At 41.4% G+C, this 25,557-nt stretch overlaps 1 protein-coding gene across 2 annotated transcripts in view; it reads right to left on the bottom strand.

Annotated features, from left to right (window-relative positions):
- The window catches only part of KDR (kinase insert domain receptor), a 79,623-nt gene extending 61,635 nt beyond the window's left edge, over positions 1 to 17,988 (bottom strand). Inside the window, exons 1-2 of one of the 2 annotated variants that reach the window (XM_087936595.1) lie at positions 17,769 to 17,988; positions 3,596 to 3,686 (exon numbers count right to left, since the gene is read on the bottom strand). In XM_087936595.1, the coding sequence (XP_087792721.1) occupies positions 3,596 to 3,686; positions 17,769 to 17,841 (164 nt within the window). In that variant the 5' untranslated portion in view covers positions 17,842 to 17,988. The remainder of the gene's footprint in view (positions 1 to 3,595; positions 3,687 to 17,768) is intronic. The other variant, XM_087936594.1, reaches the window with a different exon arrangement.
- Between the last annotated feature and the right edge of the window lie 7,569 nt (positions 17,989 to 25,557).

Raw genomic sequence — 25,557 nt, 5'->3', positions numbered from 1 at the left:
TCTCTCTACTTCTAATTCTCTCTTCTGCATTTCCCTTTTCTGTTGCTTTCTGATTTTATATTTATTTTTCACTCTATTTGGGGGGGGAGTTGTTTTTCCCCATCTTAAACTTTCCATTCTCTTTTCCCCCTTTCTTTTTTTTCCCCCATCTAAGATTACTTATTCATTAAAGAACGCTTCTTCTTTGTCGCAATCTTCTTGTTCTGCAGGCATTTCTTGTTGTTTCTCATAATTCCAAATCTCCATTTCTAAAAACTGAAATACAAAGCCAAAAGAACCTCTCCCTTCTTGTGCATCTTCTCTGTACTTTTTAAGTTCCATTTTCAGTTCTTCTAAAAGTGGAGCCATTTTAAAAAGTTTTAAACAACCACCCGATTGATTTTAGTCATTCAAAGCAATAGCCAAGAATCCAGAAATCATCAAGTAATCCAGATAGTCCCGAGTTATATCTTCTTATTTCTTTTTCGACTTTCTCTTCCTGGGGTTTTTGTTGCGATATTTCAGTTAGAATGTATCTTTTGGAAGTCTTGTTGAGATTTTGCTGTAAGTTCTTTTTTAATTCCAGGGAGTCTCCTCCCTTCCAGATCCTGCCCTTTTATTCTTCCTCTCTTCTTTCCTGTTTTCAAAAGCTTTTAATTATCCAGAAATCTTTATTATCCCTTTGACTTTTTATTTTCAGCATTAAATGCCTATTAATGTCAAAGTGGGTTTTTTTTCCAATTTCTTGCTTAAGTCTCTTAGCTGTCAGTATAGGAAAAGGAGAAAACCAAATCTTTTCCCTTTTCTCTCTCCTTCGCAGCTTAAAAATCTTCTTAGGGAACAATGTTATTGTTTTTTAACAGTTTCGATTCCAGGGTACCTTTGTTCTTGCTTTTGCAGTTTAACCCGGTCAACCAAAACTTTCTCTTCTAATCTTCCTCCTGCACATTCTTTTCCAGTCAAGTTCTTCTTCGAGGTGGCCATTTCTGACCACCACTGCAACCGCCTTTGGGAAAGCAAGTAATGGCCAGCTGGGGAGGAGAGATGTGGCTCTCCTCAACCCTGCTGGCAGTCTCCCCCTTCTTTACCACCTCTATGGGGTGGCTTAGCCCTGAAACCAGCCGGCTTGGGGCGCTCCAGTGGTGAGCACAGATCAAAGCCTCGCAGAGACAAGGTTTCGCTCTGTCGCTGAAGAAACTCAAACCGGAAGTCCCCATCCATCTTTTTCTAAGATCACCAGGGGTGGAAGGCCCACACAGAATGATGGAGATAGACCTAGGAAATTAGGCTACTTTTGGTGTATATGAGATGGGGAAAGTAGCAGCAGATGATGGCAATCCCCTCACAAGCCTACAGGAGATCGTCTGCCAGTTGATGATTCTCTTCAACAAGGGAGGAAGGTCTAATAATGACCTTCTTCAGGTTTTTCACCCTTCCTCACTCGTGAGATTGGGGTTTTTAATGAAAAAAATAGAAGGCACCATTAGTATCTTTAAATGCGGCTGCCGATGTTTGCATGATTTACACACAGGAAGTCCACATAAAAGGATGTGCTAAACAATATCCCAAAAATAAAAAGTGTGGCTCCTCCCTTGATGTACACAGTGGGAAGACGGCTAGCACTCGAAGAAGAGATGGTAAACACAGATAACTAAACTTATATGGTGCCAAGTTGGAGATATTCAATATTGACAACAGTTATGCTAAACACAAGCTATTGACCAGTCCCTAATTGGGCAGCAAATTGTTACAAATTGGGGACGAGGTTGGCAAATAAGGGACCAAATTTCTTACAGTGGCAACAAGCTGTCACTTTGATCATGCCATAACCATCGGATGCCCGAGGGAGGGAGAATTGGAGGAACTGTTTAGAACTTGAGCAAATAACAGTGAGCAAATCCTTATCCAAACTGTAGTTTTCTACAGGAAAAAAAAAACCACCTATTGCTCTGTTAAGGGTTTTGCCTTTCCTTCAAATACATGGCATGGGCTGGTGTTTCTCAACTTTGGCCAACTTTCAGATATGTGAACTTCAACACCCAGAATGCCTTACTGCAAGCTAACTCACTGCTCATTCCAGGAGTTCAATTCTGAATGGCTCCAGGTTGATTCCTCAGCCTCCCATCCTTCCGAGGTTGGTAAAATGGGGGCCCAGATTGTTGGGGACCATAGGCTGACTCTGTAAACCACTTAGAGAGGGGCTGTAAAACACTGTAAAGCGATTTATAAGTCTAAGTGCTATTGCTATTATCAAAGCATCATTCCTGGATGAAAAATGGCCAGGGAATTTCTATTGGATATTGAAAAAAAAATCTCAAAAGACCACAACAGAGCACCTCTACAATGTTGCTAAGAAAATTACACAGTTGTACCTGTGCAGCCACAAGGAATTAAAAATCCACTTTAGCCTTTTTTTAATTGTTTGAAAGAATTGCCTGAAATTATCTGTTCTGTACCTTCTATTTCTGTGTTTATACAGGGAGATCTATTGGGGACCTAAAGGTCCTTTTTCAAGAGGCAACTGGACTTTCTTGTTTTTCTTTGAAGACATTTCACTTCTCCTCCAAGAAGCTTCTTCAGCGCTGGCTGGATGGTGGGGAATGGAAGGATTTATACTCCTTGCAGACAGCTGGTCATTTGCATTCTTTTAGAGAGTCATTGAGGCCACTTGGAGGTTTATTTGTATCATCAAGGTCACCTGAATAGTGCAAATTGATATGGAGCCTTCTTGGAACTATGGAAAGGACTGTGTTGTAGACCGGAGATAGATGATGTCATATCCTTCCAACTTTGTTCAGAGAGGCCTGTTCCATTTTGATACAGATGGCTTCTTTGATCCCTTTTTCAAACCAGAGGTCCTCCCTGTCCAAAATGTGGACTTTGCTATCTTCAAAAGAGTGGCGTTTATCTTTTAAATGCAGGTGGACAGCTGAATCTTGTCTTGATGGACATCTGTCTCCAGTCTACAACATAATCCTTTCTACAAATCCAAGAAGGATCCACACCCATTTGCACTACTCTGATGATTGCAATGACACAGATAAACCTCCATGTGGTCTCAGTGACTCTCTAAAAAGGATGCAAATGACCAGCTGTCTGCAAGGAGTATAAATCCTTCCATTCCTCACTATCCAGTCAGAGCTGAAGAAGCTTCTTAGATGAGAAATGAAACACCTTCAGAGAAAAGTCAGAAAGTCCAGTTGCCTCCTGAAAAAGCATCATTGGGACAGCCATGACTAGGATGATTGAGAATCTCCATAGACCTCCATTGGTGACACGTAACAAGGGCCAATGGGGAATGATAAAATAAATGACATTTCCTCTTTAAAAGTATCAACAAAGTCAACGTAAATAGAATTTCTCATCCTTGTAAATTTATAAAAAAATTCAGACAAGATTTTTGTCCTTTTGAATGTTAAAGCTGTAAACGCTTGAGCCAAGAAACATCTGGAAATATTTGGAGCATAATAAAATCCTTTATTTGTATTCTTTGTTCTATTGTACATTTGTAACTATTTTGTGTATGGGGGGTTATTCATATCCCCAAGATAGTCATGCATCATGGGAAGAAATTAAGACAATACATTAGATACCAATAATCACCCTCCTTCCTTACCTGCAAGTTATCTGCAGTGTATCATTTGCAGCTATCGTAATCATATGTTTTTGAATACTAAGAGATGGTGGATTTGAAGAACTAGACCAACCTGTAAAAATGCAAATATATTTATATATACATTAATCAGTAATTGAATACACAAAATTTCATAGACTACAAATAATGGGAAAATACATAACAGTATGGTACAATTTATTTTGAGCTGTATTTTTACTGTTTTAACCAGCAATCTAGATCAGTGTTTCTCAATTTTGGCAAATTTAAGATGCATGGATTTCAACTCCCAGAATTCCCCAGCCAGTTATGCTGGCTGAGGAATTCTGGGAGTTGAAGTCCTGCATCTTAAATTTACCAAAGGCTGAGAAACAGGCCCTCGACTAATGCATGGATTAAAATATAGCAATTCTTCGTTTATAAACTAAAGCAAAATTGAAGCCAGAGGCTTTTTTGCCTTTGGGATTAATGGAGAGGATCTAGAAAAAGTCATGGAATTTTGTTTTAGATATCTGCAGTGAGATTATTATATGCTCAAAAGTAGAAAGATTTAATACAGCCCAGCATGGGGGAATGGCAAATGAAGATGATGGAACTTGAAGTGATGGCTAAATTAACTTCTTTGATTAGAGAAAATACCCGTATGTACATCTACGGCTGACTAGAAATCTCTTAGAGACTTTTGACTGAAACAGAAAACAATGCACTTATGATTTGTGGTTCCCATGATTAAAAAAAAATAGATGATAGGAAAGAAGGAAGCTTTTCTGTAATCACAGAATAACAATTTTACAAACATGCTTGCATTTGATGCAAAGGAAATTGGAAACTTCTATTTCTTTTTTAATCTTTCATTTCTGCATGCTTGTTTTTTCTTTTTCTCTTCTCTTGTTTTCTTTTTCTTTTGTTACTTTTAATGCATTTAAAAATTAATTATATACACATATATATATATATATATATATATATATATATATATATATATATATACATACATACATACATACATACATACACACACACATGAAAACAGACAGACAGGCATATATATACAAAACATACACATACTCCCATACTTATATCTCTTGGGACTGCACGCTTTTAATGAATGCTGCCTTTCAGAATTACAAAATTGTATACAAAATACCTAAGTTTGGGAAAGTGGCTTACAAACCTAGGAAAAAGATATTTCTTTTTTTTTTAATTGCAGCAATGGATTATGATCAAATTGTATCTGAAGGCATGGGAAGCTGTTATGGATTAGACTTAATAGACTAATTTGTCTACCTAACCTGTTGGCTAATTTAAGTCAGCAAACAAATTTAGGAGGATGTGCAATAATAGCATCCAAGGAAAAATGCCAATTTGTCCATGGAAAGAGTTAAATTGTGAAGCATGAAATATCACACTGAAATTCATGAGTGCTATCATAACAGGAAGAATGGGCAGATGGTCAGAAGCTAGCAACTCAGCTCTACAATTCATACGGCTGGGGTGGAGTTCCTGTTTGGTTGCACTTCTAACTTCAAGGTCTAGCTAAAGGATATGCGCATTGAAATACGGTGAACTCAGTTTTAATAATGATCTCATTTTTCTCAGGCGTGACTTAAATGTCCCTGCAGTTTACACAGAAAACCATGATTTACTCCCCGATCAAATTAATTAAATTTGCTTGGAAGGCTTCCAAATAACATGTCTGTCTCAGGTCGTGGCTGTTGAAATGAAAAGAGCCACTCTAGAATGAAACAACTTTGCAAGAGAGCACGAAGCAACGGGATCAGTACGGACCAAAACATTTATTCTTCTTTTCATGGAAATGTTTGCCGCGCAACTTTAGAGGCGTAGATAGGCTTCTGAGTTTTAGTTGTTGAGTTTTTCTTTTTTTTACATTGTTTGGTGTGGTTTTTCTTTGTCTTGTTGTCGTCTTTTCTATTTAACTTAAGAAAAGGGAATATGCTCTACAGCAGTATTTACCAGTGGGTGCGTGGGGGTTAGTAAAAAAGGAAGAGAACATCACAATGCAAGACAATGCCTCATTTGTATGATGTCAATGCACATGCAAAAAAGTTGAGGTTGGAATTTACTCCTCCATCCATCACCTATCCATCGCATAGCAGTAACTGTGAGAGGGATCCTGGAGTCTTAGCGGACAACCAATGAAATATGAACCAGGAGTGTGCATCGACAGTCAAAAAAGCCAATGCAATCCTAAAATGCATTAACAGAGGGATATAATCAAGATTAAGTGAGGTACAAATACTACTCTATAAAGCCTTAGTAAGACCAACCTAGAATGCTGCATCCAGTTTTAGTCACCACACTGTAAAAAAGATGTCGAGACTCTAGAAAAAGTACAGAGAAGATCAACCAGGATGATTAGGGGACTGGAAGCTAAAACATACAATGAATGGTTGCAGGAACTGGGCCTGGCTAGTCTAGTAAAGAGGAGGACCAGGGGGGAGATGATAGCGGTCTTATAATACTTGAGGGGTTGGTTCAGAGAGGAGGGGGTCAAGCTATTTGCAAGGCACCTGTAGGCCAGACAAGGAATAATGGATGGAAACTGATCAAGGAGAGATTCAACCTAGAAATAAGAGGAAATTTTCTGACAGCGACAACAATCAACCAATGGAACAGAAGTTGCCTTCAGAGATTGTGGGAGCTTCATCACTGGAGGCTTTCAAGAAGAGATTGGACTGCCATCTGTCAAAAATAGTGTAGGGTCGCTTGGGCAGGGGGTTGGACTAGATGACCTACAAGGTCCCTTCCAACTCTTAATCTATATCTGTATCTACCTGCCATTTTTGACCACTCAGTCCTTCTCTTCAGATTTAAAAAGAGACTCTTGTCTCATATCCCATTACAACACTGTAATGATTGTGTTCCGAAATAAATACATTCAGAGCAATCATTTTCTTTATTTTGAAGACATTTCATAATTAAGAAAACCGTATCAACTGATATTTTTAGATTTTGTTATCAAGGTACTTTCTCAAATACAGAGATGGATGCTGCTGCCTGGCTTGTTGTGTGTCCGTTAGCAGTTTCATGAAACTTTCCTGGCTACCGTCGCTGTTGCAGATGACAATAAGAGAAGCTTTGACCTAGTTCTGTTGCTCCTATTGTGTTTCCTTTTTTTTTTTGTCATCCAAGTGCCTAGAATTATACGAAGCTCACAGTGGAGTCTGTTTCTGTAAAGATATTTTAAGTTGTGCAAAAACAGCCTTGACCAGGTCTGGGAAGAGTTTGCAAGGTTGAACAAAGATGGAACATAAGCATTCTGTAGAACTGAACACTCAGTTTTGAGTGGAGTCCATCTACCTCTGGGATGTCAAATTCAAGGCTCAGAGGTGCTTAGATCTGCCCTGCGGGGCCGCCCTGGAAACAATGAAGGACGAGCCTGTGGTGCCTCTGCCAGCAAAAATGGAGCTTGGGACGGTGCATGCAGCCTCCCCAAGCTCCGTTTTTGCTGGCAGATGGTTGCAGGAGGCTGTTTTGACACAAACCTTCTTCTTTTCCAATAAAACAAACACGAAACAAAGGGAAAACAAACCTTTTAATGATTCTTACAAATCCCTCGTTAAAAGGCTGCTGCAAACTAATTAACTTTGATAAGCACAAGCCTTGCCAAAACTGTGCGAGGCTGCCAAGAATAACAGATAAGGTTACCTAGAAATATTTTACAACACAAGAGTCTTCAAATACCAACTAAGATACGGCTGTGTCCATAAGGCTGGAGCTTCAAAACGTCTTTGCTTCCTGCAAAGAAAGTCCAATTCACAGCTGGCTTTTATCTTCTGGAAGGAGGGGCCATTACCTTGCTGCCTTACTCCTGAGTCACCCGTGCTGTTGCAGCTGCTCTTTCCTGAGAGCAGCCCTGTGCACATGCGCACTGGGCACAGGCTCCTCGGGAACTTCCTCATCGCTGCTGCCAGCCCCCACAATCTCTGAAGGCAGCAGTCCACTCCCTAATGGTCCTGGCCCCTCATCTGAGTCCTCGCTCTCCTCAGCTGTCTGCACCTGCTTCCGGCTAACCACAAGAGGCCATTGCAACTGGAAACTGAGCTCGGGAGCCCGTTTTCACTAGTTGAGTGCTGGGGCCACCACAGGTGCTCCAAACACGAGTGATGTCGAGTTGGGCATGCCCATCCTGGTCACAGCCCCTTCCCCATCCCTCCAAGGTCAAACACAAGCCTGATGTGACCCTCAATGAAATCAAGCTTGATACCCCTGATCTAGCTCGTACTATCTAAGAAAACAAATCAAATCAGAAACCTGTATAGAGTTAAACCCAGTTGGGACAGAATGGGCAATCACCAAAACATCCCAGGGCTTGACTAGACAATTTTTAAAAAAAAATTCAGGAAAAAAGCAATGGCCAACCAGTTTAGTATTGTTCTTTTGAAAACCTTGTTGGAGAGCCTATAAAATCACCAAGACTTTCAAAGGAAACTTTAATTCTGTTGTTGTTTCCTGGGAACAACGACTGTTGTTTCCTGGGAACCAAAGAGTATAAACCCAAATTTGGGGCATTTTCTAGATTGAATCTCTTCTTGTTCAGTTTCCATCCATTATTCCTTGTCTGGCCTTCAGATGCTTTGGAAAATAGGTTGACCCCTTCTTCCTCTCTGTGGCAGCCCCTCAAATATTGGAGGACTGCAATCCTGTCTCCCCTGGTCCTTCTCTTCACTAGACTAGCCAGGCCCAGTTCCTATGTTTTAGCTTCCAGTCCCTTAATCATCTTGGTTGCTCTTCTGTGCACTCTTTCGAAAGTCTCAACATCTTTTTTACAGTGTAGTGACCAAAACTGGAGGTAGTATTCTAGGGATGGTCTTAATAAGACTTTATAGAGTGGTATTAGTACCTCATGCAGTCTTGATTGAATCCCCCTGTTAATGCACTGAAGCACTTCAAAATATTCTTTATATAAAGTTATGGGCATCTCCAGTATCAAGAGAGTAGGTTTGCACAATATGGCTCAGGAATTTCTTCTCACCCTTCAACATGAGCTCCACTCTGGGTGAAGTGACCTGGGAAGAAGGAGGGAGTGGGCTTAAGAATATTTTTCATTATCTTGAGCCACTGTCCAATGTGCTTTTCTGTAGGGAGGCTCTGGGGCAAAATGTTCTGGATATTTTTCCCCCATGGCTATTGGTCATATATGACTAGGTATATGACACAAATGATTCTCAAACTTGGTCACATTCCAATCAGTTTTTGAAGAGTTATCTTGCTGATCCAAAGAGATCCCTAAGCACCATTATGTAATTTCTTTCCGACGTTTTACTTAAGTTGGAAAGAGTTACCAAAGGTTTAAATTTGTTTTTCAGGCAAGGGCTTAATTCTGGAATTACCATAATCACCATTTCCACTTGTGCTAAATTGATTCTTGTCACAAATGTTCTTTGGAAGCAAACATCCCACCCTTTATTATTGTTGTTGTTGTTGACATTGTTGCTATTATTATTATTATTAAACGCCCCAAGAGAAATATTTCTTCTTTGAGAGTTTCTGGTCTATTTGAAACATGTACAGTAAATTAAAATAATCTATTCTGTGCTAAATATTCTTGGCTTTTACTTATGTAAGTTTACAGTCCAAGGCACGCGTGTTCCTTAACAAGCCCCAATGAACTCAACATTTACGCATCCGTCCAAATCCCACTAATTACATCATAAGTAATTTTCAGACATTCCTACACAGGAACACATGCATGTCTTATTGATTTCACTATGCTGGTTTATGACCGTGGTAAAGATTTGATCTGATTGGTTTTAATGGGACTCATGTACAGATGCCATCTCTGTGTTTATCTGGCAGTAGAATTTTAATAGGACTCAGAATTGTCTTTGTTATTACAAGTGGGTTGCAGGGGGCATTATTCTAGTAATAAACAAAGAAGCCCACAGCCTCCATTATTCATTTCAAGAAAATTTGGGAAGACAAGCATTCACTGAGTCTCTACCCCAAAGGTGCTTTTTCAAGAGGCAATTGAACTTTCTTTGTTTTTCTTTGAAGATATTTCACTTCTCATCCAAGAACTGAAGAAGCTTCTTGGATGAGAAGCAAAATGTCTTCAAGGAAAAACAAAGAAAGTCCAGATGCCTCTTGAAAAAAACCACCTTTGGGACAACCATGGATGGCTGAGAATCTCCAAAGATATTTTTTGAGTCTCTACCTACCCAGCTAACAAAGCATATTTCTCCTACACCTCATAATTACTCGCTACACGATGTATAGAAAGCACCTGAAACAATCTTTAATCCTTTGCATTCCTGTCAGCATCAAAGTTTTGCTATTTCCATACAATTCCACTCCTTCCTTACCTTGAATTGACAGTGACACACACACACAAATATATGACTAGCTCAATATTGATTGATTGACTAAGTTCATCGTAGCTATTTATATAAGACCAATTAGTAACCTGTCTGTGATAGAAAGAATCAAGTAGCCTTAAAAAAGGACTGAAGGATCATTCATCCTTCCCTATGCTAAGAAAGAAAGAAAGAAAGAAAGAAAGAAAGAAAGAAAGAAAGAAAGAAAGAAAGAAAGAAAGAAAGAAAGAAAGAAAGAAGAAAGAGAAAGAAAGAAAGAAAGAAAGATAGATGATAGATAGATAATAGATAGATGATAGACGGATTGATAGATAAACAGATAGATGAGAGATGAGAGAGAGAAGAGAGAGCTGATACAGACAGACAGATAGATACAGACAGATGATAGATAGATTATAGATTGATTGATAAACAGAGATGAGAGAAAGAGGAGAGAGAGATGATAAACAGACAGACCGACAGATACAAAATCTACAAGTAGCATATACAGCCATGGAAAGAAACATGCTTGGTATTATAAGACAAGATAGAAAGACTTGCATAGTAACAGTCATCAAGCTATTGGTGACTTCCAGCCTGTATCCATGGATTTTTCTTAAAGCACATCTAAGATTTTTGCTCCTTTTGGCCTGTGGCATGGTCCAAATTTCACCTTGATTTTAATGACTGGTAGTTTATAACACTGACCTCTGTTTACTGGGAAATGAAGAATGCTTACTATCATTATGAAGTTTACGTATTAACCTTCTACTCTTGTAAGGAACTCCTAAGAACAAGCAGTGCACTAGTTTATTCTCAGCCCAGATAAATTAGATAAACCTGGCACCTTTAATCAAACTTCAACAGAGAATTTGGGATTTAGATCTGTAGAATGACAGGGCCAAAGTCATCCAACTCTATTACGGTACATTTGCAGGTTCTCCATGGACAATTCCTGGCTAGTTCTCTAATATTCTACTTATTTCTCCAAAGACATGATTTCCTTGGCTTCAACACCAACTACTAGGGAGTATATTAGTCTTTCCTCTTTCAAACATAAATGTGCCCTCTCAGAAACAGAGGTTGAGTGAGTAATCCAAACAGTGTTACATGGCCCTCAGGGCATCTGGCATTCATAAATCCAATTATCAGACATGTTCATCTTCTTTCTGAAGAAAAGATTACAATTTTCCTTCTGCAAGATCTAACTTAAGACTATAAAAGTTGCCAACGTTCTAGCATTCCCTACGGGTGGCAGAAACTGGATAATGATCCTATCTCTTTATTCCTTGTTTTAAGTTCATTGGTTGTCTGGTTCTTCTGCATTCTAAACGTTAGTTTTATTGGTCTGAAACCACAAATAAAAGGAAACAAAAGTACCCTAACCCTTATCTGGTGTACTCTAAATGCCCTGGATTACAACTTCCATATTCCACAGCATGATGATAATTATATAAGATTTGGGGCAACTATATTTGGTCAAAACCAGTGGTGGGATTCAATTTTTTTTACTACTGTGGGCGTGGCAGGGGAAGGTTCCTGCAACCTCCCCATTCCGTCTCCACCCCACTAACCTGCTTTCCAGCTCCGTTCTCCTGCGCAGGGCAGCCAAAGAAGACCCAGCCAATCAGCTGGGACTTGGGAGGCAGAGAATAGATGGGGGCAGGGCCAGTCAGAGGTGGTACTTGCCAGTTACCCGAACTACTCAAAATTTCCGCTACCGGCTCTCCAGAACTGGTCAGAACTGGCTGAATACCCACCTCTGGCCTAAACGACTGTGAGTTGTGTTTCCACTTGCCTCCAAAATAACCAGCGGTGGGGTTCACAAGGTATTTCGTACAACCTCACTTCCATTGCTGCAGAGATCCTTGTATAATCTGCAAATGAGCCTTGTCACCCTTTTAATTATTTCCTTTATCTTTTATTGCTTCAAAAGCAGCTACGGTCCCTGTCCAAAGGAGAGATTAAACCTTTTTCCCAAGGGACTGCAATCCAGAATTTCAACACTTGTCTTTCGTTGACTCCGAAGTTGAATGTTCCTTTTCCTTACTCCTTCCATCCACTACTGTACTTCCAAATTACATTTGGCTCTGGAGGAGATAGCTCAGGAAATGTGGGATTTTTCAGCAACAGCTAATCTGGTTTCCTGTAAGTGAGGAAACTTTTCCTTGTTTACTCAGTTAAAAAGAAAGGAGGCCAGCCTCCTCTCAAAATATCTCCTGGCAGGAGCCACAAGCTGAAAACTTTTGAAATGCCATACTTAGAGAAAGCTTTGACAGCCTGGCAAGTTTCTTGCCCAATACTTCCCTCTCTGTAGGATTTCTGGCATAGTGTGCATAAGTGCACGAGCGTGCCTACCTGTTGTGGTTAGCCAACAGCAGGTGCAGACAGCTGAGGAGAGTGAGGACTCAGATGAGGGGCCAGGACCATTAGGGAGTAGACTGCTGCCTTCAGAGATTGTGGGGGCTGGCAGCAGCAATGAGGAGATTCCCGGGGAGCCTGTGCCCAGTGCACATGAGCACAAGATTGCTCGCAAGAAAGAGCAGCTGCAACAGCACGGGCGACTCGGGAGTAAGGCAGCAAGGTAATGGCCCCTCCTTCCAGAAGATAAAAGCTAGCTGTGAAGCGAACATTCTTTGCAGGAAGCAAAGATGTTTTGAAACTCAGCCTTGTGGACATTCCAGTATCTTAATTTGGTATTTGAAGACCCTTGTGTTGTGAAATATTTCTTATCTGTGATTCTTGGCAGTCTCGAACAGTTTAGGCAAGGTTTGTGTTTATCAAAGTTAATGAGTTTGTAGTAGCCTTTTAACCGGGGATTCGTAAGACTCATTAAAAGGTTTCTGTTTCCTTTGGTTATTGTTTGTCTTCTTGGAAAAGGGTTTGGGTCAGAATACTACATCCCTGTCTTACTGTCTACCATTTGTATTTATTCTCTTTGTTCTTGTTTATGTCCATACTATCATACTTGTTATCTTGTACGTGTTTGACAAACAAAACAAAATAAAATAAACTGGCCTGATCTAAAACCAGTCTGATTTTCTGCATTATTCTATGATTTTCTGTGTTATAATGTGAGGCCAAAATCCAAAGAGAGGACCATCTCTTGGAATTTGTTTCTCCCACTACAGGACACAAGGGCGCGCACATACTTTCGGCACACCACAACAACAAGGTTTGCCATCACTGAGCTATATCATCAAGGATTAATAGTAAGATAGAAATTAGAAATCGGGAGAAGATTACCTTTTTGACTGGGGAACTATTCTATAGTAGAAATAATGGCAGAAGTTAGAAATCTGGATTTGTAAACATTTGGGCCTAATGAAGAGAGAATAACCAAGATAAGTAAACATTAGGATTATACGCCATTAATTGGCTATAACTATTGGATGTATAAGATTTATTATCGGTATGTAATTAAGAATGTAGAGATTGCACCCAGATGGTATACTGTTACAGTGAATAGTGAAATACTATACATAACCAAGAAAATTGTACTATAACAAGTATTAATATGCAATGTATAACAAAGGAAAAGTACAATAAAAAATATTGGGGGGGGGTGGGGGTGACTTGGGACCATTTTTCCCAGTTGCAACCTTTGTGATCAAAATTGAGACGCTCAACAGCTGGTTCATACTTATGACCTCTGCTGTGTCCCTCGGTTACTTAAACCCCTTTTGCAACCTCCTGACGATCAAAATTTGCTCACCGTACTACTTAAACCAAGTTGAAAGTTCAGAGAAGAACAACTAAGATGATCAAAGGCGATGGAGATTAAACCATAGGAAGAACAGTTGCAGATTTTGGGTCTGGCTACTCTAAAGAAAAGAAGAATTAGGGGGAGACACGAGAGCGGTATTTCAGTATTTGAGGGGCTGCAACAAAGAAAAGGAGATCAGATTTATTCTCCAAAGCATCTGAAGGCAGGACAAGAAACAACGGTTGGAAATTGATCAAGGAGAGAAGCAACCTGGAATTGAGGAGAAACTTCCTAACCGTGAGGACAATTAAGCATTGGAATAGCTTGCCTTCGGTAGGGGCTGGACTAGAAGACCTCCAATTTCAGCTCTATTCTATTCTATTTTATTCTGTGTGTTTCTTTTCTATTCTATTCTGTTCTGTTCTATTCTATTCCCATTCTTTTCTTCTATTTTATTCCATTCCATTCCAAAGTCAAAGGGGAAGCCAAATTCGCTTAACAGCCATGTGACTATCTTAACAATTGCAGTGATTCACTTAACAACTGTGGCAAGAAAGGTTGTAAAATGGGGCAAAACTCACTTAATAAATGTCTCACTTAAACAACAGAAATTTCAGGCTCAATTGGGATCGTAAAGTTGAGGACTATCTGTATTATTTCACAGCCGAGAAATAAAAGATTTTTTGCAACCCAAGGAGATTATCAAAAAGTTGCATTAACAGAGGGATACAATCAAGATCAAGTGAGGTACTAATACCACTCTATAAAGCCTTAGTAAGACCACACCTAGAGTACTGCATCCAGTTTTGGTCCTTACACTATTAAAAAGATGTTGAGACTCTAGAAAAAGTATAGAGAAGAGCAACCAGGATGATTAGGGGACTGGAGACTAAACCATATGAACAGTTGCAGGAACTGGGCCTGGCTAGTCTAGTAAGGAGAAGGACCAGGGGAGACAGGATAGCAATCTTCCAATATTTGAGGGGCTGCCACAGAGAGGAGCGGGCCAAACTATTTTCTAAATCACCTGAAGGCCAGACAAAGAATAATGGATGGAAACTGAACAAGGAGAGATTCAACCTGGAAGTAAGGAGAAACTTTCTGACAGTGAGGACAATCAACCAATGGAACAGAAGTTGCCCTCGGAAGTTGTGGGAGTGCCATCACTTGAGACCTTCAAGAAGAGATTGGACTGCCATTTGTCAGAAATGGTGTAAGTTCTCCCGCTTGGGCGGGGGCGAGGGGTGGTGGACTAGATGACCTATAAGGTCCCTTCCAACTCTGATTATCTGTTATCTGTTAAAAGTGAGCCCACCACAGATTCAGGGTGGATTCCTAGGCTGATCAACCCACAAACACACCGCTTCTCTTCTTGAGTAATTATAAATGCTGACAAATGATGCGGTTATAAACGCTCATTTTATTTATTTGACTGTTATAAGTTGACTATTTCTTTCAAATGAAATCTACCATTAGGCATCACACTGCTAGAGAAAATGCTAGAGTTTCAACACTTTTATCCCCACAGTTAAGAAAAGTGACTGACTTGTTTCTGTTGGAAATAATTAAGGAGAAATATAGGAAGAAGATTAAATATATTTTACTACATATTCTGACAGCAACAAGGATAGTATACGCACAATGTTAGAAACAAAATAACACATCTTCTGAGGAAGTAGTATTTCAAAACATTCCAGATTGTGCTGAAATGGATACACTGACATTAAAACTAAAAGAGAAAGAAGAGCCGGAGTATTACGAAATTTGGGATAATTGGTATAATTGGTTGAACAATAGAAATAAAATAAAGGAAATAAGAAAATTACAGATAAAAGTATATGAATGTATATAAAGATGGATAAATGGAGATATTTACATGAGATTGGTGCATATAATGACTTGTATAATAATGATGACACAGTACTGTTAAAGTTAAGATTAATACGTGTAAAAGAACAATAAAAATTATTACAATAAAAAAGTGACTGAAATATTAATTATCTGTCAAGCAGGGCATTAATCTCAAGCTATTTTATGTTTTTGAGGGTAGTTTTTTTCCCCTCTTTTCTGTTTCTAACAACACAATAATTATTTATTCAATTTATTTTATGTACTACATTTATATCCCAACTCTTCTTCGGAGCAGCTCTCATGCCCCACTACAACTTCCCTGTGAGGTAAACTGGCTGAGAGAAAGAAAGAAAGAAAATTCCTCCAAAGTCAGAGTTGCCAAGATATTGTGCCAATTTGAACTCCACTCTCCCAATATTAACATCTTAATCTCTCATGACAACAAGGTCCATAATTCACATCATTTCACCTTCCCACCCATAATCCTGTCCCAGTGGAAGATATAGAACATCATGGCGGCAGGAGGGGGGGTTGCCCTGATTTCCCCAGCCTGGCACCCCCCAGATGTGCAACAGGGATGGCCAGCTGGTTGCTGAGTCTCCTGTCCCTTTAGAGCAGAGTTCTCCAAATTTGGCAACTTTAAGACTTGTGGACTTCAATGCCCAGAATTCCTCAGCCGGCAAAGGACCTGTGGACTTCAACTCCCAGAATTCCTCAGCCGGCAAAGGACCTGTGGACTTCAACTCCCAGAATTCCTCAGCCGGCAAAGGACCTGTGGACTTCAACTCCCAGAATCCCTCAGCCGGCAAAGGACCTGTGGACTTCAACTCCCAGAATTCCTCAGCCGGCAAAGGACCTGTGGACTTCAACTCCCAGAATTCCTCAGCCGGCAAAGGACCTGTGGACTTCAACTCCCAGAATTCCTCAGCCGGCAAAGGACCTGTGGACTTCAACTCCCAGAATCCCTCAGTCGGGCCCCAAACTTCTGTTGCTAAGGGAGAACACTTGGTGAAGTGAGTTTTGTCCCATTTTACGAGCTGCCTCCCCACCGTTGTTATGTGAATCGCTGCAGGTATGAAGTTAGTAACACGGTTTGTTAAATGAATCTGGCTTCCCCAGTGAGTTTGTTTGGTTGCAAAAGAGGGATCGCATGATGGGGGAAAGACTGCCGACGTCGTAAGTATGAGTCAACGGCCAGGCGCCTGAATGTTAACTCACTGGGACAGGGTTATGGGTTAATCACGTGACCTGGGGGAGGTGCTGCTATGGTCATAAGCATGGAAAGCCATTTTTGCCATTTTAACTCGAAATGGTCACTATATGTGAACTGTTGTAAGCCGGGGACCTACCTGTCATTTATTTAGCTAGCTAAGTACTATTTTATATTGTAATTTATTGAGCTGGTTCATTCATACAGCCTGCCATCTCACGAGGAATGAACTCTTGACGGTGTAAAACCACAGTGACAATGAAAACAGCATCACCATTAATTAAAAAAAAAGTTAAAAAAAAACCCCAGAGAAGGACGGCAGGATCTCCAGTCGCTCTCCCGGCGGATGTCAGGCTATGGCGATGCCATCCCGCTCGCTGGAGAGCCCATTCCCACCCACCCGGTCGATCCTATCCCTGGGTCCAGCTATGGAGATCCTATTCCAATCCAAACCAGCCAGATCGATCCGATCCCTGGGTCCAACTATGGAGATCCGATTCCCACCCAATCCACCCGGTCGATCCTATCCCTGGGTCCAGCTATGGAGATCCGACTCCCACCCAACCCGGATCGATCCGATCCCTGGGTCCAACTGTGGCGATCCTATTCTCATCCAATCCTGCCGGATCGACCCGATCCCTGGGACCAGCTATGGCAGAGCCTATTCCCCCACCCAACCCTGCCGGATCGACCCGTTCCCGGGGTCCAACTATGGAGATCCTACTCCCACCCAATCCACCTGATCGATCCGACCCCTGGGTCCAACTATGGAGATCCGACTCCCACCCAATCCATCCGATCGATCCGATCCCTGGGTCCGGCTGTGGAGAGCCTATTCCCACCCAACCCTGCGAGATCGATCCGATCCCTGGGTCCAACTGTGGCGATCCTATTCTCATCCAATCCTGCCGGGTCGACCCGATCCCTGGGACCAGCTACGGCAGAGCCTATTCCCCCACCCAACCCTGCCGGATCGACCCGATCCCGGGGTCCAGCGGGACAGAACGGACCGACCCTCCCGGGTGGCTTTCCCAGCTTTGACGCCGCCCCTTCCCCCAAACCCCGATCCCCGTCCCCACGGACGCCCCTTACCCGAATCCCCCAGGCAGGGCTCGGCAGCGAAGCACAGCGCCAGAAACAGCCCCGCTCCCGCCGCCAACGCCATCGCGTTTCGGCTCTCCAGAGCCCTTGCAGCCGAATCTCCCGCGGATTTCACCCGAACCCCTCGCGCCGGGTGGCCGAGGACCGGATCCCCGAGGAGAGCGCCTAAGCCCGGGCGGCGCGCTCCTCCTTCCAAGCGGCCGGGCGAGAGGCGTTTGATCGGGCGCAGCCTCGCCCGAGCGCTTCTTGTTTCGGAAGGGGGAGGGGCTTGACGGGGAAGCCTCGCCCCCTTCTCCGAATCGTCCCGGGCGGGGAAAGGGGGCTACCTGAAGTCCGGACAGCTCAAATCGGGCGTCCTTTTCTAACAGGCGCTCCAGCCCATTTATTTGCTTGAGGTCGGAGAGCGAGCGGTTCTGATTCTCTCCAGACGCAGAGCCTTAACAGATAAACAGCGTTGGAAGGGATCTTGTAGGTCATCTAGTCCAACCCCCACCCCATCTCGCCCAAGCAGGAGATCCTACACCGTTTCTGACAGATGGCACAGCCCAGTCTCGTCTTGAAAGCTTCCAGGGGTGAAGCCGAAGCAACGGGGCGGGGGCGGGGGGGTGGAAATGTAGGTTGATGAAAGGAAGACAGATTGGGGCAAACGGGGTTTGTCTGAAGCCTGGGAACCCAATGGCAGCTAGTCTGTTTTGGGTTGTTGTTTTTTTTAAAGAATAGAATAGGAACTGGGAGGGACCTAGGAGCTCTTCTAGTCGAGCCCCCTGCTCAATCAGGAGAATGTGTATCGTTTGTGGTAAGTGGCTGTCTAGTCTTTTCAGTGACAATTAATCAGTGGAACAACTTGTCTCCAGAAGTTATAAATGCTCCAACACTGGAAGTTTTTAAGAAGAGATTGGACAGCCGTTTGTCTGAAGTGGTGTAGGGTTTCCTGCCTAGGAAGGGGGTTGGACTAGAAGACCTCCAAGGTCCCTTCCAACTCTGTTATTCTATCCTATCCCTATTCCTATTCCTATTCCTATTCTTATTCTATTCTATTCTATTCTATTCTATGTCTATTTCTATTTCTATTCCACTGCATTCCATTCCTATTCTATTCTATTCTGTTCTATTCTATTCTATTTCCATTTCCATTTCCATTTCCATTTCCATTTCTATTTCTATTCCATTCCTATTCTATTCTATTCCTATTCCATTGCATTCCGTTTCTATTCCTATTCTATTCCTATTTCTATTCTATTCTATTCTATTCTATTCTATTCTATTCTATTCTATTCTATTTCCATTCCATTCCATTCTATTTCTATTTCTATTTCTATTTCCATTTCCATTTCCATTTCCATTTCCATTCCATTCCAATTCCAGTTCCAATTCTATTCTGTTTCTGTTTCTGTTTCTATTTTTATTTCTATTTCCATTCCATTCCATTCCATTCCAATTCCCATTCCCATTCCTATTCTATTCTATTCTATTCTATTCTATTCTATTCTATTCTATTCTATTCTATTCTATTTCCATTTCCATTTCCATTTCCATTTCCATTTCTATTTCTATTTCTATTCCATTCCTATTCTATTCTATTCCTATTCCATTGCATTCCATTTCTATTCCTATTCTATTCCTATTTCTATTCTATTCTATTCTATTCTATTCTATTTCCATTCCATTCTATTTCTATTTCTATTTCCATTTCCATTTCCATTTCTATTTCCATTTCCATTTCCATTTCCATTTCCATTTCCATTTCCATTCCATTCCAATTCCAGTTCCAATTCTATTCTGTTTCTGTTTCTATTTCTATTTCCATTCCATTCCATTCCAATTCCCGTTCTATTCTATTCTATTCTATTCTATTCTATTCTATTCTATTCTATTCTATTCTATTCTATTCTATTCTATTCTACTCTACTCTACTCTACTCTACTCTATTCTATTCTATTCTATTCTATTCTATTCTATCCATTCCATTCCATTCCATTCCTATTCTACTCTAATTTGTCTTCTTAAAAACCCCAGTTCATTTAATGACTGTTCAAAATTACAACAGCACTGGAAAAAAGTGACTTATGACTGTTGTTTCATGCTTACAACCATTGCAGAAGCACCATGGTTAGGTGATTTAAATCCAGACACCCAATAACTGGTTCATATTTTATGACAGTTGCAATGTCCCAGCGTTATACGGTCATTCTTGGCCCCCTTCTGGTGAGCAAAGTCATGGGGGGCGGAATCCAGATTTGCTTAACACCCGTTTTACTCATTTAACGACTGCCGCGGTTCGCTTCACAACTGTAGCGAGGAAAGTCGTAAAATGAGACAAAACTCACTTAACTAAATGTCTCACTCGGCAACATCAATTCTGGGCTCAGGTGTGGTTTGTCTTATGGGGAAGACAAATAGTTAGCTAATGGAATATCTCCTTAGAACACTGATTTTTGAAACTCAGCAAGTTTAAGATGAGTGGACCTGTTCGGACTGGTTCTATAGAACCGGTTGTTACGATTCTGCACAGTTCAGAGAACCAGCAAATCACGCCACTGGCTGGACCCACCCTGCCCCGCCTGCGTTGGGTAAGTTGTTATTTTAACTTTTTTCCCCCCTGGCCATCAGCTGTTCTGCTGTGCTGGGAGATTTAGATTAGCTAGAAAGCAGGAAGTCATTGGATTTCTTGCTTTCTAGCTAATCTAAAAGCAGAGCTGAAGCTTCCTTAGGACTGAAGCTTTTATTTTTCAGTGCAGAGTCAGGTAGCAGATTGCAGAAACACAGATCTCTAAGTGAATCTGTGATTCTGTGAGCAACTCAATCTGCCTGGCTGCTTTGCCTGATTTTGGGTAAAAGTTGCTCTCTTTTTCTTTTATAAAAAATTCAATATTTACATAAATATTTATAATATTCACATACAAACCACACCCAGCCAGTCACATGACCACCAAGCCATGCCCACAAATTAGGCCACACCCACAGAACCGGTTGTTAAGAAATTTGAATCCGACCCCTGAGTGGACTTCTACTCCCAGAATTCCTCACCCACAGAGCACTTAAAACACTTAATTGTAGTTAGCAGCACAAATGACCTGGACTATCCAACATTTTTAAATATTTTTTTTTTTTAGAAAACAAGACAGAGGTTCTGGAGTTTCTCATTTTTATGCACTTTCTTATTTTGCCCTAAGATGGTTTTGAAGTTTAAATCGTTAAGCTTAGTAGTTGCAAGTTATGTGTTCATATTTGGAAGGGGAAAATGATGGGACATTTCCATCTAGTTTTCTTAATAATAACTGGGTGTTTTGTCAGGATTCCTTCCTGCCCTCTGTTTATTCATCTGCCCTTTGCACCCTGTTCGGGTACATAACAATAGCAACCCCACAAAAGCCATCATAAAAAAAATAAACATCGCACTATATCCAGAACTAAATTCCAAATGAAGAGAGAAAAAACAGAATGCTTAATATCTAAAACAAGAGTTCACGGAGACCAGCAGCCACAAAATGATATTAAAAAGTAGGCACTAAAAAACTTAATAATACAAAGACATTTCTGATGCCAACACTTGGCAAAGCTTTCATCATTCCTGACTAAATTCCTCCAGAAAGGTTAATGTTATAATGTATTAACTTTCCGGCACTCCAGCTTAAGGCTGATGTAACATTTTAAAATAGCTGTACCAGTTCTAAGAGTCTCGACTAAATCAAAACAACGCGCACACACACACACACACACACACACACACACACACGTAAGTGTGGGTGTATGTGGGTATGTATCAGGGTTGGGATTCAAATTTTGCTACTACCAGTTCTGTGGGCGTGGCTTGGTGGGCATGGCAGGGGAAGGATAATGCAAAATCTCCCGCCAGAGGCGGTATTTGCCGGTTCTCCAAACTACTCAAAATTTCCGCTACTGGTACTCCAGAACTGGTCAGAACCTGCTGCGTGCCACCTCTGGTATGTATCTATGTGCGTGTATGTCTGTCCAATCAGACTTAGTCTGGACACCATCTCTGCTAAATGTCCAACTTTTTCCAAACTAATTTGAAAGAATTTTAACCAACCAACCGAGCTCAGCCTTCATGAGCCGATCTTACAAAATAAATAGAAAATCGATATTTTTCTAACCAGGAAGAAGGTGGAATTGGGTATGTATTCCACTCCAAGCTGATGAATGGTATGGAATTAGCAGTTCCAATATTCTAATGAGTTCAGATGCTTTCTCTATGTAATAAGTATAGCCAATGTTGCATTCAAACCCTGCAGGCTTGTGTGTTTTGTTTAGAATTCCATCTTATCAGTCCCATAATTTCTACTTCCTCTCCCCAGTTTTAGTGTCCAACAACAGTTGATCAACCCTACTTCTTACTTATTTTGGCTGTTTTAGGAGATGCTACACTTGATCTGGAATTCTTTGGTAATACAACATTTACAAACGCTGGTAATACCAGCATTTGGTAATGCTTTCTTTGTTCATGCCCCCAAACAATGAAAGTGTTCTTTGATTCCAAAAAGACAAAATCTATGTCAACCGTATATTAATGCCTACAATTTGAAATTGATAGATATGGAGACCATGAAACTGCCGTTCCATCTAGGGAAAGGTCTAAGGGCATTTCTAGATGTGACTTTGATCCTATACCGTGACCCTGCGTTGCATTGGACATCGTACGGGGGGAGGTTCAAAAATTATCCTCATGGTGCTTAGAAAATAATCTGCACCTGAACATCAGCAAGACAAAGGAGATGATGTTAGACTTCCAGAAGAAGAGAGAGGAATCCGCCCCACTTTACATCGAAGTGGGCTGTGTGGAGAGAGTTTCCTTCTTTAAATTCCTGGCAGTCTACCTCAGTGGAGATCTCACCTGGAAAATCAACACAACCCAGGTGACCAGAAAAGCCCAACAGAGACTCCATTTCCTCAGGGTCTTGCGAAAGAATAAAGTGGAACGATGAACGATCCACAATAGAAAGCGTCCTCTCATATTGCATGACAGTGTGATATGCTGGCTTGACAGCCGCGGATAGACAGACACTACAGAGGGTGGTGAGCACAGCACAAAACATTGTGGACTATTCCCTGACACCACTAGATGACCTCGCTAGGACTCGCTGCCTTAGAAGAGTGAGGAAAATCCTCAGGGATGACTCACATCCCGGTCAGCACTTCTTCACTCTCCTATCATCAGGTAGGAGCTATAGAAGCATAGCCAGCCACACCAAGAGGCTGAAGAACAGTTTCTACCCGTGGGCTGTCAGACTTCTGAACGGAAAATAACTTATATGTCAACATAGTATGATAAACTTGCAGAGCCAGCACATTGTGCAACAAGGTCACATGGTGTAAAAAGATTGGGGCTGGGTTATGGACTTCTGTCCTCACTGTGAGAATATAATAGAATTCTTTATTGGCCAAATGTGGTTGGACACATAAGCAGTTTGTCTTAATGCAAATGCTCTCAGTGTACATAAAAGAAAAGATACATTAGTCAAGAATCATAAGGTACAACACTTAATGATAGTCATAGGGTACAATAAGCAATCAAATCATACTAGGAAACAGTCCATATAGATCGTAAGGATACAAGTGACGAAGTTACAGTCATATAGTCACAAGTGGGAGGGGATGGGTGATAAGGAGAGATAAGATTAACAGTAATAGTAGTGCAGACTTTGTAATAGTTGATAATAATAGTTGATAATAATAGTTTTAAGGTACAATAAGCAATCAAATCATACTAGGAAACAGTCCATATAGATCGTAAGGATACAAGTGACGAAGTTACAGTCATATAGTCACAAGTGGGAGGGGATGGGTGATAAGGAGTGATGAGAAGATTAACAGTAATAGTAGTGCAGACTTTGTAAATAGTTGGACAGTGTTGAGGGAATTGTTTGTTTAGCAGAGTGATGGCGTTGGGGAGAAAACTGTCCTTGTGACTAGTTGTTCTGGTGTGCAGTGCTCTATAGCGTAGTTTTGAGGGTAGGAGTTGAAACAGTTTATGTCTGGGATGTGAGGGGGTCTGTAGATATTTTCACAGCCCTCTTTTTGACTCGTGCAGTATACATGTCCTCCATGGAAGGCAGGTGGGTAGTAATTGTTTTTTCTGCAGTCCTAATTACTCTCTGAAGTCTGTGTCTGTCCTGTTGGGTTGTAGAGCCAAACCAGACCGTTATAGGGGTACAGATGACAGACTGAACAATTCCTCTGTAGAACTGGATCAGCAGCTCCTTGGGCAGAGTTGTGTTGGGAGGGAGTGGACGAAGGGAGGTTCAGCCAATCTCATTATAGACATGTTGTACTCTGACAATAAAGGTTGATTTGATATTGATTTGACTGCATTTGATGGGTGTCTAGCTAACACGACCTTCCATTAGGCGGAGTCTTTTATTGAATACGTCTTCCATTATTCTAATAAAATCGGTATCATCATTGGTTGTTTGGTTGACGAGCTCTTGGGACACTTTTTAAAAGCTGAAAGGAACATAATAATGATTTTTAACCAAGGCTGCCAGAACTCCCCCCACCCCAAAAAAAGATAGTATCCACAGTGGTGCTGTGGGAAGTTAGCACTCACCCCTTTCCTAGAAAAATAAAATATCCTGGGAAATATTAAAAAGGCAGAATATTTCCCCCCAAAAAGAGTAGAAACTCAGAAGCAGAAACTCACCTCAGAAGCAAACGCTCACCCCCACCTTTGTTAATGGGTGGGCCATTAAGGCCTGAGCCAGAATACTTTACATAACAAAGATCTCCAGGTAGAGCTATAGGAATTGCCCAAAGCCCTTGTGCATTACATCATCATCCATCAAGGCTCAACCAAGCCTGGAACTCAGGTGAAGCCATGTGGTCCAAACAAAGCCTACAAAGTTAGTTAAGACCCCGCCTCTAGGACTCTGACAGCCAATGGGATACATTCCTTACACAGGAACAGGAAACACTAAAGTGAAGCCCAACAGAGGGTATATAACTAAGGGAGTCTCAGCATCTCAGCCCTTTTTTTCCTTCTTTCTTTATCCAGGGCATGTGATCCTGTCCACCATTAAACCACCTTTCCAAACAGCCTCCCTGTTTCCAGTGTCTTTTTTTCCCCACTTGGAACTGAACCCAAAAGGATAATTCTTCCAACAACACAATCACCGCTTTGCCTGATTTTTACACGAATTGCCAGCATGCCAGCAAACCTCCATTCCAATCAGTAACTCCAAGAGAAACATATCTCAAAACGACCTTTATTAGAATAGCACCTGGCACACCTGTGGAATCCAGAATCTGAAAGTTTTCAGACTTCCCACAATTCCCAAATTGCTAATCCATCCCCTCCCCGTCTTGGCCATCGTCACATCATATGGCCCAATCACGATCCGTCCAAAAGTAAGATCCTTTTTTCCACCCTGCGCCATACCCAATGAACTTGACCTAGCAAAAGACTTTGATTTTGTCTACTTAGAGCTCCTCCGTTGAGGCCACCCGCTTGCGGCAGCGTGGAAATGGCTTCCGAAGGTGACACAGAGCTTCCGTTGCACCACTGCGGCTGCGCCATCTTGACTTGCTTTGACCATACGTGGTGGACCTGGTCCAGGATGGGGAGCTGGAGGTGGGGAGAATCTTTCATCTGTGTAATTCTGCTGTTTTTTTCTGGGTGAACAAACTCTCGTTCCCAGCAATGCAGGATTGAGGAGGGAAATGAATGGGAAATGCTGTCAGGAACGTACAGGAAATGTAAAAGAGGCTGATCCCTCTTCTCTTATCGCCACACATCATAGTCCCCCCTCCTGCTGCTCCCAATTCT

The sequence above is a fragment of the Pseudonaja textilis genome, chromosome 6 (genome assembly GCF_049901715.1).
Source record: "Pseudonaja textilis isolate UNSWEBS1 chromosome 6, rPseTex1.2, whole genome shotgun sequence".
Classification (NCBI taxonomy): domain Eukaryota; kingdom Metazoa; phylum Chordata; class Lepidosauria; order Squamata; family Elapidae; genus Pseudonaja; species Pseudonaja textilis.
This window is presented reverse-complemented; position numbering and strand designations above follow the sequence as displayed.